This window comes from Hylobates moloch, unplaced genomic scaffold (assembly GCF_009828535.3).
Source record: "Hylobates moloch isolate HMO894 unplaced genomic scaffold, HMol_V3 SCAFFOLD_7, whole genome shotgun sequence".
In the NCBI taxonomy this organism is placed as follows: domain Eukaryota; kingdom Metazoa; phylum Chordata; class Mammalia; order Primates; family Hylobatidae; genus Hylobates; species Hylobates moloch.
The window spans coordinates 110,896,991-110,909,396 of NW_026652282.1; the positions used below are offsets into that span (position 1 = coordinate 110,896,991).

The 12,406-nt window shown below is 44.2% G+C and overlaps 1 protein-coding gene across 1 annotated transcript; it reads right to left on the reverse strand.

Moving 5' to 3' along the window:
• Positions 1–2,391: 2,391 nt before the first annotated feature.
• GPR119 (G protein-coupled receptor 119) lies at positions 2,392–3,399 on the reverse strand. Its single transcript, XM_032756440.2, has one exon. It carries the CDS (start codon positions 3,397–3,399, stop codon positions 2,392–2,394), a length of 1,008 nt encoding a protein of 335 aa, XP_032612331.1.
• Positions 3,400–12,406: the final 9,007 nt, after the last annotated feature.

Genomic DNA, 12,406 nt, shown 5'->3' on the forward strand with positions numbered 1-12,406 from the left:
TATATATATATTATTTTTAATTGACAAATAATTGTATATATTACATGGGGTACAATGTGATGTTGATATATGTTTAAAATGTGGAATGATTAAATGAGGCTAATTTCCTTTTTTTTTTTTTTTCTAAAAGGACCTTGGCTTCAAAATTAACTTTAATTTTCATTCCACCTTGCTTATATTACCTTGGCAAGATCAGTCCTTTGTAGCAAGGCCAGGATTTAAGCTTTGAACCACCAGTAAGGAGGGCATTGGTTTGAGCCTGCTTTCAATTTTGTCCAAAATCCAGTTATTCGTATTTTACCTAGTTCCCAGTAACTCATAATACAATCCAAGAATGTGCCTTATTGCTGGCCTGGTACTTGCTGGATGCTCAGCATTTCAAGGCATATTGGGTTCCATCATCCACTTGAGAGTCAAAAAGTTCTTCAGTTGTAGGAACACGATGCTTGCTATGTTGAAAGCAAGCATGTTTCTCCTCTGGGCCAGACTGGTAAGCAAAACGACTGCAAAAAATTTACCAAAGGTGGGTTGATGTGTACGTAGTAGAATAGATCAATGAGAAACAGACCATTTGGGCTGAAGAAGATATAGGGTGAAGGTAGGGAGAAGGAAATTTTCAAGAGTAGGGAAACTGAAAGGGATGATCATTATCCTCTGAATGACTGAGGAAAGAAAGCTGGGAGTTAATCTAAGACTAAGGGGAATTAAGAAAATCGGAGCGCAAAGCATAGTGGTGTGGTAACATCCTTTGAAAGGAGGGTGGCTGGATTCCATCCAGGTCTAAACATTATAATTTGTGATTGAATGAAAAATTTCAAGGGCCTCTTGGAATTAGCCATTACACGTTGGATTCAAATGCATCCTCAGGTCATTAATTCAGGGATATTGAGGGATTAACCAACCTAAGGTTGGTACCTAATTTGGTACCTAATTCAGTACCAAATCCTAGGCAAGTTAATCCATACTGGTTTGGTTTCTTCTTGCCCTCTTTTGTTGTCAACTCGGCAGCTTTCTGGGGCAATATTACAGTTTAAGGTCTTGAGAGCCAAACTCTCTAGCAATCCACTGTGGAGACCAGGAGGTTTTGGAGAGGGTTACAGGGAAACTCAGAAAGGCAGAGAGTGGTTCCTGAGTGTCTTCGCCATTCTGTTCTTGATTTTTTGCTGCCAGGTTGCCCAGAGAGAAACTGAGCATACTTCCCATCTGCCAACCTTGTCATTTTCTGTACCCCATGGAAAGGAGGATGAGGCACCTGCACCTCAGCTGGTCTCCTGTGCAACAGTCTCTTAGGGAAATGCAAAATTGGGAGTAAGTGGAAGGAGCCCTGAGGAGCAAAGTGGCTCCAGTCTGGAGAGCTTGGCTGTGCCTGCCTTGGTACCCACATTTTTTCTCTCTCTCTTCCCTCCCAGTGCCTCAGAATTTGTGATCCAGCATTGTCATCAGCAAGTAGCCACAAGTGACATATGAGGCCATCTTAAGGGAAGGGGCAGCAGAGAGTTAAAAGATGGTGGATTGGGACTGGTAGCAGCAGAAATAATCACAAGATAGTGTTTCTTTGGGAAATAGCCTATTTTAAACATCATGAGGTGTGCGAAAAGACAAGCTTTAGAGGAATTGAGGTTTCTACCTTTTAGGCACATTCACCATATAAGATCTCTGATTAATATCAGTAAGGGCAGGAGGAGGAGGGACTCCTCACCTTGCCAAAGCAATTACTGTAGTAAGTCACTATAGTAAACACTTAAAAATAACAGAACCTCATTTCTCTAGTGCTGTTCAGTATGGGAGCCACTAGCCACATGTGGCTACTGAGCATTTGAAATATGGCTAGTTTAAACTGAGATGTTTTGTAAGGGCAAAATACACACCAGATCTCAAGGACTTAGTATGAAAAAGAAACCAGCATAATTTTTATATTGATGACATGTTGAAAACAATATATTGGTTACATTGGGATAAATGAAATATTAGTTTTGCCTGTTTCTTTTTACCTTTATAACACGGTTACTAGAACATGTAAAATTATGCGTGTGGCTCATGTTATATTTCTGTTGGACAGTGCTGCTCTGGTATACTCAAAAATAGAATTTGATCTATAAGCATCTTTTTAGCAGTACATTTCTTGCTTTAAGCAAGTGTACCTGTACACCAGAGACAGGCTTATTTCAAAAGAAGGACAGGGAGGAGTGGCGATTTGAAAATGGGGAAACTGATTATAGAAGAAAGTCAGGACCCTGCCTCAGTTACCTCTCAGTCCGGGGGTGGGGGATGCTGGGACAGGGGTCAATTGCCTGAAGCAAGTGCTCTCATCCCCCTAGCTCCTGCTGATCTAGTTGGGGCTCCAGAGTGGGGAAGAGAAAGGCACTTTGAAACTTCTCTGCCCTTACCGTCTTAGCCATCAAACTCTGAGCTGGAGATAGTGACGATGTGACAGGAACTTTCCCTGGGCCTCTCTGGGCCACCATTCCTGGCTGAGAGAAAGAGGAGAAATGAGGTGAGCACCTTCTTCACTCCTAAGGCCATGTGGTAGAGCTGCAGTCGCACCTCCTTCTGCCAATAGGCATAGATGAGTGGGTTGAGCAGGGAGTTGCCCACGCCGAGCAGCCACAGATAACGTTCCAGCACAAGGTAGAGGTGACACTCCTGGCAGGCCACCTGCACAATGCCAGTGATAAGGAAGGGGGTCCAGGATAGAGTGAAGCTCCCAATGAGAACAGACACAGTGCGGAGAGCTTTGAAGTCACTGGGAGTCCGTGGGGGTCGATAACCTCCAGCCATGGCTCCCGCATGTTCCATCTTTCGGATCTGCTGGCTGTGCATGGAGGCAATCTTGAGCATGTCGCAGTAGAAGAAGACAAAGAGAAGCATGGCTGGGAAGAAGCCAACGCAGGAGAGGGTCAGTACGAAGTGAGGGTGAAATACAGCAAAGAAGCTGCAGTGCCCTTTGTAGGCAGTCTGCTGGAACACGGGGATTCCGAGTGGGAGGAAGCCAATGAGGTAAGACACTAACCACAGCCCGGCAATGCAGGCGCCGGCCACGAACCCACTCATGATCTTCAAGTAGCGGAAGGGCTGCTTGATGGCAAGGTACCTGTCAAAGGTGATCAGCATGACCGTGAGGACAGAGGCAGCTGCGGAGGAAGTGACAAATGCCATCCGCAGGCTGCACAGGGTCTTCTGTGTGGGCCGAGAAGGGCTGGAGAGCTGGTCTGTGAGTAGGCCAGAGATGGCCACACCAATCGAGGTGTCAGCCACAGCCAGATTCAAGGTGAAGCAGAGATTGACACCATCATTCTTGTGGATCAACAGCAGCACAGCCACAGCCACCAGTGTGTTAGTAGCAATGATGAGGGAGGCCAGGACAGCAAGGATCACTCCAAATGAGAAAGATGATTCCATGTCTTGAAGTGGCAGGACTTCACTTACCAGGGCATGCTGTCTCTCCAGCTGAAATTCTCATGGGCCAGGGGAAGAGGAGCTGTGGATTCAGAGGTAGAGCACGATTCTGGCCTTCACTGGCAGTCCAGGCTGGCAGGTCGCCATCTTTGGGATCCTACAGGTCATGAAGAATTACCCTCTCTTTTCAGTCCTCAGCCTCCTGCCTCTCCAGCTCTCTAAAGGCAGCAACTTCAGTATAGACCTCCCCCTGGGCCCTGAACTAGTCCCTCCCCCTCCAACCACCAAGTTACTAGACAACTCCCAAGTACCTGTACATGCTGTCTCGCCAGGCCCTCTCCCTTCATTGGTGCTTCAGGGACTCTGGAGGGACAGGGACATTCATCAGGTCTCCTGTCTGTCAAAAGATGTAATTGACTCCAATCATACTTTTTTCTTCCTCCATACCTCAACATTAAATTTCTACTTTTCTTCCAAAACCTTGAGTACCAGCTTAAATAATCTCAGCTTAATTAAGCTTTTTCTTAATAACTAATTCTCAATTACTATTATGAATTGCTTTTAATCAAGCAAGATGCTCATAATCAGTTGAAGTGGGAAGTGAGGGTAGGTGAGCTTTTTGAGAGGCCCCAGCATACTTTCAGGAGTGCTACCACACATTTAAGCTGTCTCTTACCTTTTGCTTCCTAGCGCCTCAAATTCTAATTCTCTCAAGTAGGGCGTGCTGTTCCCCCGTTTCTCATCCCTAGGAACTGAGTTGAGGATTCAGGACAGGAAAAACAGGGCCAAAAACTGGGAGTCCGTGGGGGTCGATAACCTCTAGCCATGGCTCCTGCATGTTCCATCTTTCGGATCTGCTGGCTGTGCATGGAGGCAATCTTGAGCATGTCGCAGTAGAAGAAGACAAAGAGGAGCATGGCTGGGAAGAAGCCAACGCAGGAGAGGGTCAGTACGAAGTGAGGGTGAAATACAGCAAAGAAGCTGCAGTGCCCTTTGTAGGCAGTCTGCTGGAACGCGGGGATTCCGAGTGGGAGGAAGCCAATGAGGTAAGACACTAACAGCTGTCATTCAGTTTAGAGCCCATTCGCCACCTCGCGCTGCTGTCTCTCAAGTATACTCATTGATAATTATGTCTGCAGTATGTTGGGCCAGGTCTGGTCAGTGAGTAGTGGCTGCTGGGCTTGCCTTTCTCAATCCTATAGACCCGAGGTATCTCTGTGGGAGGAGAAGAGGAGATGAGCTGCATTCTGGGAAGTGTCTGCTTGATGTTTGGCTATAGAATTTTCCATTTTCCATTTTCCAGGAATAGGAACGTGGGGGCGGTTGGGGGGGGGAAGGTTAGACCAAAGGGCGACTGTGTTGCTGAAGCAGGTGAGATGCACTCCAGAGGGGCAGCTGCATAAGTCACTCCTGTTTTAGGATGTGTATCCATTTGCTTGGGTACATTAGAACTACCCTTTCACCTGCCACTCTTATCTTGGATACCAAGAAGAGAGGGGTGGGGAGAAGAGTGGTTAGAAGCTTATTTACTCAGTTCAGGTGAGAGCACAAATGGGAAAGGTTAGTGTTTGAAGTGAGGGAATAGAGAGCAAGGTGCAGAGTTGGACGCAAATATATTCCAGGATGTTTTGACAGTCTGAGAGGGCCTTTGGCAGATGTCTCTCCTAAAAAAGGATCAGAAAGACTGTGTTGTGGGGACTCAGTATTCTAGTTGCCATCCCGAAAACAGTTCTTATTCTTTGGTACGTCCATTAGGAAATTGATTCCAGTTGCTTAGAACCTAGCCTAATTTTATACCTGGACCTAAGGTGTGCTTGGGTTTCCCCAGCTCTTGACTCCACGGAGTCAAGTTAGCCCTTTTCAAACCCATGTTCAAACTTGAGAGTGTATCAGAATCACCTGGAGGGTGTCTTAAAACCCAGGTTCTTGGGCCCTACTCCCCAGAGTTTCAGGTCATTGGTGAGTCTGAGAATCTGCATTTCTTTCTTTCCTTTTTTTTTTTTTTTTTTTGAGAAGGAGTTTCGCTCTTGTCGCCCAGGCTGGAGTGCAATGGTGTGATCTCAGCTCACTGCAACCTCCACCTCCCAGGTTCAAGCAATTCTCCTGCCTCAGCCTCCCGAGTAGTTGGGGTTACAGGTGTGCAGCCACCACGCCCAGCTAATTTTGTATTTTTAGTAGGGATGGGGTTTCACCGTGTTGGCCAGGCCAGTCTCGAACTCCTGGCCTCAGGTGACCCCCTTGTCTCGGCCTCCCAAAGTGTTGGGATTACAGGCATGAGCCACCGTGCCCGACCAGAATCTGCATTTCTAACAAGTTCCCAGATACTGCTGTTACTTGCTCAGGGACCACACTTTCAGATGCACTGCTCTAGTGCGATGGTTCTTACCCTTAGCTGTGCATTGGAATCACCTGGTGATTCCAAAAAATACTCATGTTTGGGCCACACACCAAGAGATTCTAACATAATTTTTCTGGGTGGTACCTGTGCAATGGGAGTTTTAAAAGTTCCTTGGGTGATTCTAATATTCAGCCAGGGTTGAGAACCACTGTCTTTGGTTTCCTCATTGGTAACATGGGGACAGTCATAGTTATATCACAAGGCTGTGAGGATGATAAAATGAGGTATGATATGGGCAAAGACTTCATGACTAAAACACCAAAAGCAATGGTAACAAAAGCCAAAATTGACAAATGGGATCTAATTAAACTAAAGAGCTTCTGCACAGTAAAAGAAACTATCATCAGAGTGAACAGGCAACCCACAATATGGGAGAAAATTTTTACAATCTATTCATCTGACAAAGGGCTAATATCCAGAATCTACAAGGAACTTCAACAAATTTACAAGAAAAAAAAACCCCATCAAAAAGTGAGTGAAGGATATGAACAGACACTTTTCAAAAGTAGACATCTATGCAGCCAACAAACATATGAAAAAATGCTCATCATCACTGGTCATTAGAGAAATGCAAATCAAAACCACAATGAGATACCATCTCATGCCAGTTAGAATGGCAATTATTAAAAAGTCAGGAAACAACAGATGCTGGAGAGGATGTGGAGAAATAGGAATGCTTTTACACTGTTGGTGGGATGTAAATTAGTTCTGCCATTGTGGAAGACAGTGTGGTGATTCCTCAAGGATCTAGAACCAGAAATACCATTTGACCCAGCAATCCCATTACTGGGTATATACCCAAGGGACTATAAATCATTCTACTATAAAAACACATGCACACATATGTTTATTGCAGCACTATTCACAATAGCAAAGACTTGGAACCAACCCAAATGCCCATCAATGATAGACTGGATAAAGAAAATGTGGCACATATACATCATGGAATACTATGCAGCCATAAAAAAGAATGAGTTCATGTCCTTTGCAGGGACTTGGATGAAGTTGGAAACCATCATTCTCAGCAAACTAACATAGGAACAGAAAACCAAACACCACATGTTCTCACTCATGAGTGGGAGCTGAAGAACATATGGGCACAGGGAGGGGAACATCACACACCGGGGGCCTGCTGGGCGGGTGGGGGGCAAGGAAAGGGATAGCATTAGGAGAAATGCCTAATGTAGATGATGGATTGATGGGTGCAGCAAACCACCATGGCACATGTATACCTATGTAACAAATGTGCACATTCTGCACATGTATTCCAGAACTTAAAGTATAATAAAAATAAATAAATATAAATAAATTTTTAAAAATGAGGTATGATAGTTATGAAAAGGCTTCATAAAGTGTAAAATGTTACATGGGTATCCAGTGTCTTCTAGTCTCTGCTAATCAAATTAACACATTGTTAATCAAAGTGTGTATCAGAAGCATTGTTATGACCTGAGAGCTTGTTAGAAATGCAGAAGCTCCTCTGGGCGCACTGGCTCACACCTGTAATCCCAGCACTTTGGGAGACTGAGGTGGGCAGATCACCTGAGGTCAGGAGTTCAAGACCAGCCTGGCCAACATGGCGAAACCCCGTCTCTACTGAAAATACAAAAATGAGCTGGGTGTGGTGATGGGCATCTGTAATCCCAGCTACTCGAGAGGCTGAGGCAGGAGAATTGCTTGAACCTGGGAGGCGGAGGTTGCGGTGAGCCAAGATCGCGCCACTGCACTCCAGCCTGGGTGACAGAGTGATACTATGTCTCAAAAAAAAAAAAAAAAAAAAAGAAAGAAGAAATGCAGAATCTCAGGCCTTATTCAAGACCTAGTGAAATAGTCTGCAGTTTAACAAGATCTCTAGGTGATCTGCATGCACATTTATCTTTGCCTCTCTCCTACTCTCAGGTGTCTAGCTGTATTAGTTTTCTTTTGCTGCTGTAATGAACTACCACAAACTGACTTAACAGGAATGTAGTATCTTACAATTATCAAGGTCAGAAGTCCAAAGTGGGTCTTACAGGGCTGAAGTCAAGGTGTCAGCTGAGCTGTGTTCCTTCAGGAGGCTCTAGGAAAGAGTCCATTTCCTTATCTTTTTCAGCTCTCAGAGGCTGCTTGCATTCCTAGGCTCCTGGACACATCACTCCATGGTCACGTCTTCTTCTCTGACCTTCCTGTTTCCCTTTTTTTTTTTTTTTTTTTTTGGGACAAAGTCTCACTCTGTCACCCAGACTGGAGTGCAGTGGCGCCATCTTGGCTCACCACAACCTCTGCCTCCCGGGTTCAAGTGATTCTCCTGCCTCAGCCTCCTGAGTAGCTGGGATTAGAGGCATGTGCCACCACGCCCGGCTAATTTTTTTTGTATTTTTAGTAGAGACGGGGGTTTCACCATGTTGGTCAGGCTGGTCTCGAACTCCTGACCTCGTGATCCGCCCGCCATGGCCTCCCAAAGTGCTGGGATTACAGACATGAGCCACCACACCCAGCCCCCGTTTCCCCTTTTAAAGGACCCTTGCGATGACACTGGGTCCACCTGGACAATCCAGGATAACTCCTCCATTTCAGGATCCTTAACTTAATCACATCTGCAAGTACCTTTTGCCATGTGAAGTCACATATTCACAGGTTCCTAAGATTAAGACACGGACATCTGTGTTGAGGGACATTTTTCTACGTACCACGCTGGTATTCTTTGCTGCATGGATCTCTTCCCTCCCAAACCCCCCTTCAACAGTCTGCCATTGGAACCAGGCTCCTGGGAGAGGAGCTCTAGGAAGGTAGCCAGGATAAGCCAGGCCTAATTTCTCATGGTGCCTAGATCAGCCATCTGCCTGTGATGATTTAGCTGCATCTTGCCTAAGGACAAAGGTGTAGTGACATTTAATAAATACCTCTTCCTGAATGACTAGACTGGTACATATATTACTATAAAATACTATGCAGCAATGTGAAAAGAATGGGATAGGTTTATATGTACTGATATAAAGAGACTTCCAAGATACGTTGTTGATTGACAAATCACAAATCAGTTTCTAGAGTCTTGGCTCACTTATGAAAAAACCCCCCAACCCAAATATATGTGGATGTAGATGAACAGAATGCATAGAAAAGAGACTATTAACAAAGAGTGAATAACTTTGAGGAGGGAATGGGATTGGTGGGGGCTGAAGAGTCACGATTTGCTTTGAATACTTTTTACTTGTCGTATATATATATAAAATATGTAATATTTTATTATTATTATTATTATTTTGAGACAGGGTCTCATTCTGTCACCCAGGCTGCAGTGCAGTGGCATGATCTTGGCTCACTGCAACCTCTGCCTCCTGGGTTCAAGAGATTTTCCCGCCTCAGCCTCCTGAGTAGCTGGGATTACAGGCACCCGCCACCACGCCCTGCTAATTTTTGTATTTTTAGTGGAGACGGGGTTTCACCATGTTGGCCAGGCTTGTCTCAAATTCCTGACCTCAGATGATCCGCCTGCCTTGGCCTCCCAAAGTGCTGGGATTACAGGCGTAAGCCACTGCGCCGGATAACTTGTCATATATTTTCACAGCAAGAATGTATCTATGTAATTTCAAAAGAAACAAACATGCCCCTTAACTACCTCTCCCTGTTCCAACCCAGGCACCATTTTGCAAAGGGATTTTCCAAACAACATAAAAGTGCATTTGTGTGTGATTGCACACCCAGGCAAATATCTATAGTCACACATCTCTTAATGATAGAGATATGTTCTAAGAAATGCATCATTAGGCAATTTTGTCATTGTGTTAACATCACAGTACTTACACAAACCTAGATGGTATAGCCTACTGTACATCTAGGGTATATGGTATGGCCTATTCTCCTAGGCTACAAACCTATAGCTTGTTACTGTACTGGATACTGTAATTATTACACAATGGTAAGTATTTGTGTATCTAAATATATCTAAACACAGAAAAGGTACAGTAAGAATACAGTATTATAATCTTATGGGACCACTATCATATACGTGGTCCATTGTTGACTGAAACATCATTATGTGCCACAGAACTGTATATATTTATATATACACATACATATATACACTATTTTATATATGTAATATATGTTATATACAAAATACACAGATACATATGTACACTATATAGTATACACATTATATATATTAAAATAACACATACATACATACATGACAGAGAAAGAGAGAGAGAGAGAGACAGAGACAGAGAGGATGTGTGTTTCCTTTTATTCATATTGCTGTTACTGGCCTGGGCTACAACTGTAAAGAGAGGGGTGTATGTGGATTGAAAGAAATGTAGGACATGACAGGGTGGGAGAATCAGTATTTGAGGCTCTTCTTGGAGTGGGAGGCGCTTTGAGGAAATAGCCCTATCCTTCTGGGGCATCTGAGTCTTCTTGCAGCAATGGATGATACCAGCTAACATTTATGGGGCCTTTAAGTGCCAGGTACTGTGCTAAATATACAACATGGATTTTCATTTAACCTTCACGACAATTTTGTAAGGTAGGTACTATTCATGCCTTGATTTTACAGGTTAGGAAACCAAGGCACACAGAGAGGGTGACTTATTTCCCCAGGGCTACACCACTTGTAAGTGGAAGATGTTGGAAATCGACATACAGGCCAGCAGCTTGTGTGAGACCTGTGGACAGCCACCAAGAGTTCATCCCGTCTCATGTCAATCACAGAGATTACATCCTGTCCCCTTTATTACCAGTTTGTGTCTCTGTGCCTTTGCACATCCTATCACCGCTGGCCTTCAAGCTGACACTTTTATACTTTGGGTTTTTTTTAAGGCCGTTAGGCTGAGAAGTAGTAGAAGCCTTTCTTTGTTAATAAAGTCCAATGATCATGGAAAATGAGGCTCATTTTACCCTAAGCCCAAGGAAATGTATAAATCTGGACTCATGTGCACCTCTCCATTTATCTTATCACGCCTGCTTTCCATTCTTGCTATTGCCTCTTTCATTCAGTACTTTATTATCCTTCATCTGCACTATTACTGTAGCCTTCTAACTACTCATCCTGTCAACCCACACAAACATTGCCTATACAGCAGGTTTATGGAGTGCCTATTCTATGTTAGTTACTATGATAGGAAAGAGCTTTTCATACATTCAATAACATGTTGTGAGCTATGGGTTATTATCTCATCTCCATTTCATAAGTAAAGAAGCTGAGGCTTGGAGAGATAAAGGGACCTGCCCAAGGTTACCCAACTAGGAAAGGGTGGCAGAGCTGGGATTTGGAATCCAGTTCTCCTTACTCTTGGTCCAATGGTCTTTTTGGTATTCCATGTTGCAGAAGCCTGGGTGTGGTAGGCTGAATAATGCCCCCCGCATAGATGTCCACATCCTAATCCCTGGAATCTATGAATATATGACCTTACTTGGCAAAAGCTAGTTTGCAGATGTGATTAAGCTGAGGATTTTGAGATGGAGAGATTATCCTGGATTTTTCCTGTGAGCCCAGTGATATCATCCCTGTGAGCCCAGTGTTATAAGGGTCCTTACAACAGGGAGTCAGGAGATCAGAGTGGGCAGTTTTGGAGATGTGATGACAGATGCCAGTGGTTGGAGTGATGCAAGGAAGGGATCACATGCCAAGGATTCAAGAGGCCTCTGGAAGTCAGAAAAGGCAAGGCAAGGAATCCTGTCCTAGAGCTTCCAGAAGGAATCAGCCCTGCCAACACTCTGACTTTAGCCCAGTGAAACTGATTTCAGACTTCTGACCTCGAGAACTGGAAGATAATAGATTTGTGTTGTTTTAAGCCACAAAGTTTGTGGTAATTTGTTACAGCGGCAATAGGAAATTAATACATTGGTTTCAAGGGTTAGTATGTGGAGACAATTCAAAAACTGGGTCCTGGTTATATTGCTGCTTGGCGGTGGCTACTGCCCAAGAGGCATTTGGTTGCAATACTACAAATGTTCCTACATAGCCAGGAAACAGCAGCATTGTTGGCCTGAGGTGCCAAAATGCCAGTGGCCAGGAAGCCCAGCAGAGGGCACTCTGCAGGGAGAAAGTAATCCTTGGAAAGGCTCTGCTCCTGTTTAGCTGGGTAAATAGGACACTTTTCGCACTTCTGGGTTGCTCTGAATTTGTTGCATCTTAGCTGGGATTCATGCAAGCCAGAGTAGCTCTTCAGGGACATTTTCATTTGTCACTCAGGACTCAGAACCTTCTTGCTCCATTAAAAAAAGGATGTATATAGTTACAACTAGTAGGCTGAAATCCTTCCTTCCCCTGCAGAATAGGAGTTGAGTAAAAACACACGTACCTTTTTGGCCAATGTCCATGGCTTGTGGAATGGGGTGGGGTGAGGGGAGAAAATATATATTCAATTAATGTTTCTAGCTTTCTTCATTGCAAATCTTTCTTGAAGTGTATTCTTCAAGAAAGATACCAGTCAGGGGGTCATGCTAGGCTGTTTTCTATAGCAGCCCTCCAAGTCTCAGAAAGCAATTTCCACCTTTTTCCTAAGGAAGAACTCGTTTCATTCACTAGGGGGTAAGATTTGTGGGTTGCAGAAGGGGTCAGGGGGTTTGTAACAATGGCTGGGAATATTTGGAATGTGAAAAGAATATAATATTATTATTAATATTAGTAAT

Coding starts and splice junctions, on each gene's coding strand:
- GPR119 (XM_032756440.2), bottom strand. CDS start 3,399: ATGGAATCATCTTTCTCATTTGGAGTGATCCTTGCTGTCCTGGCCTCC.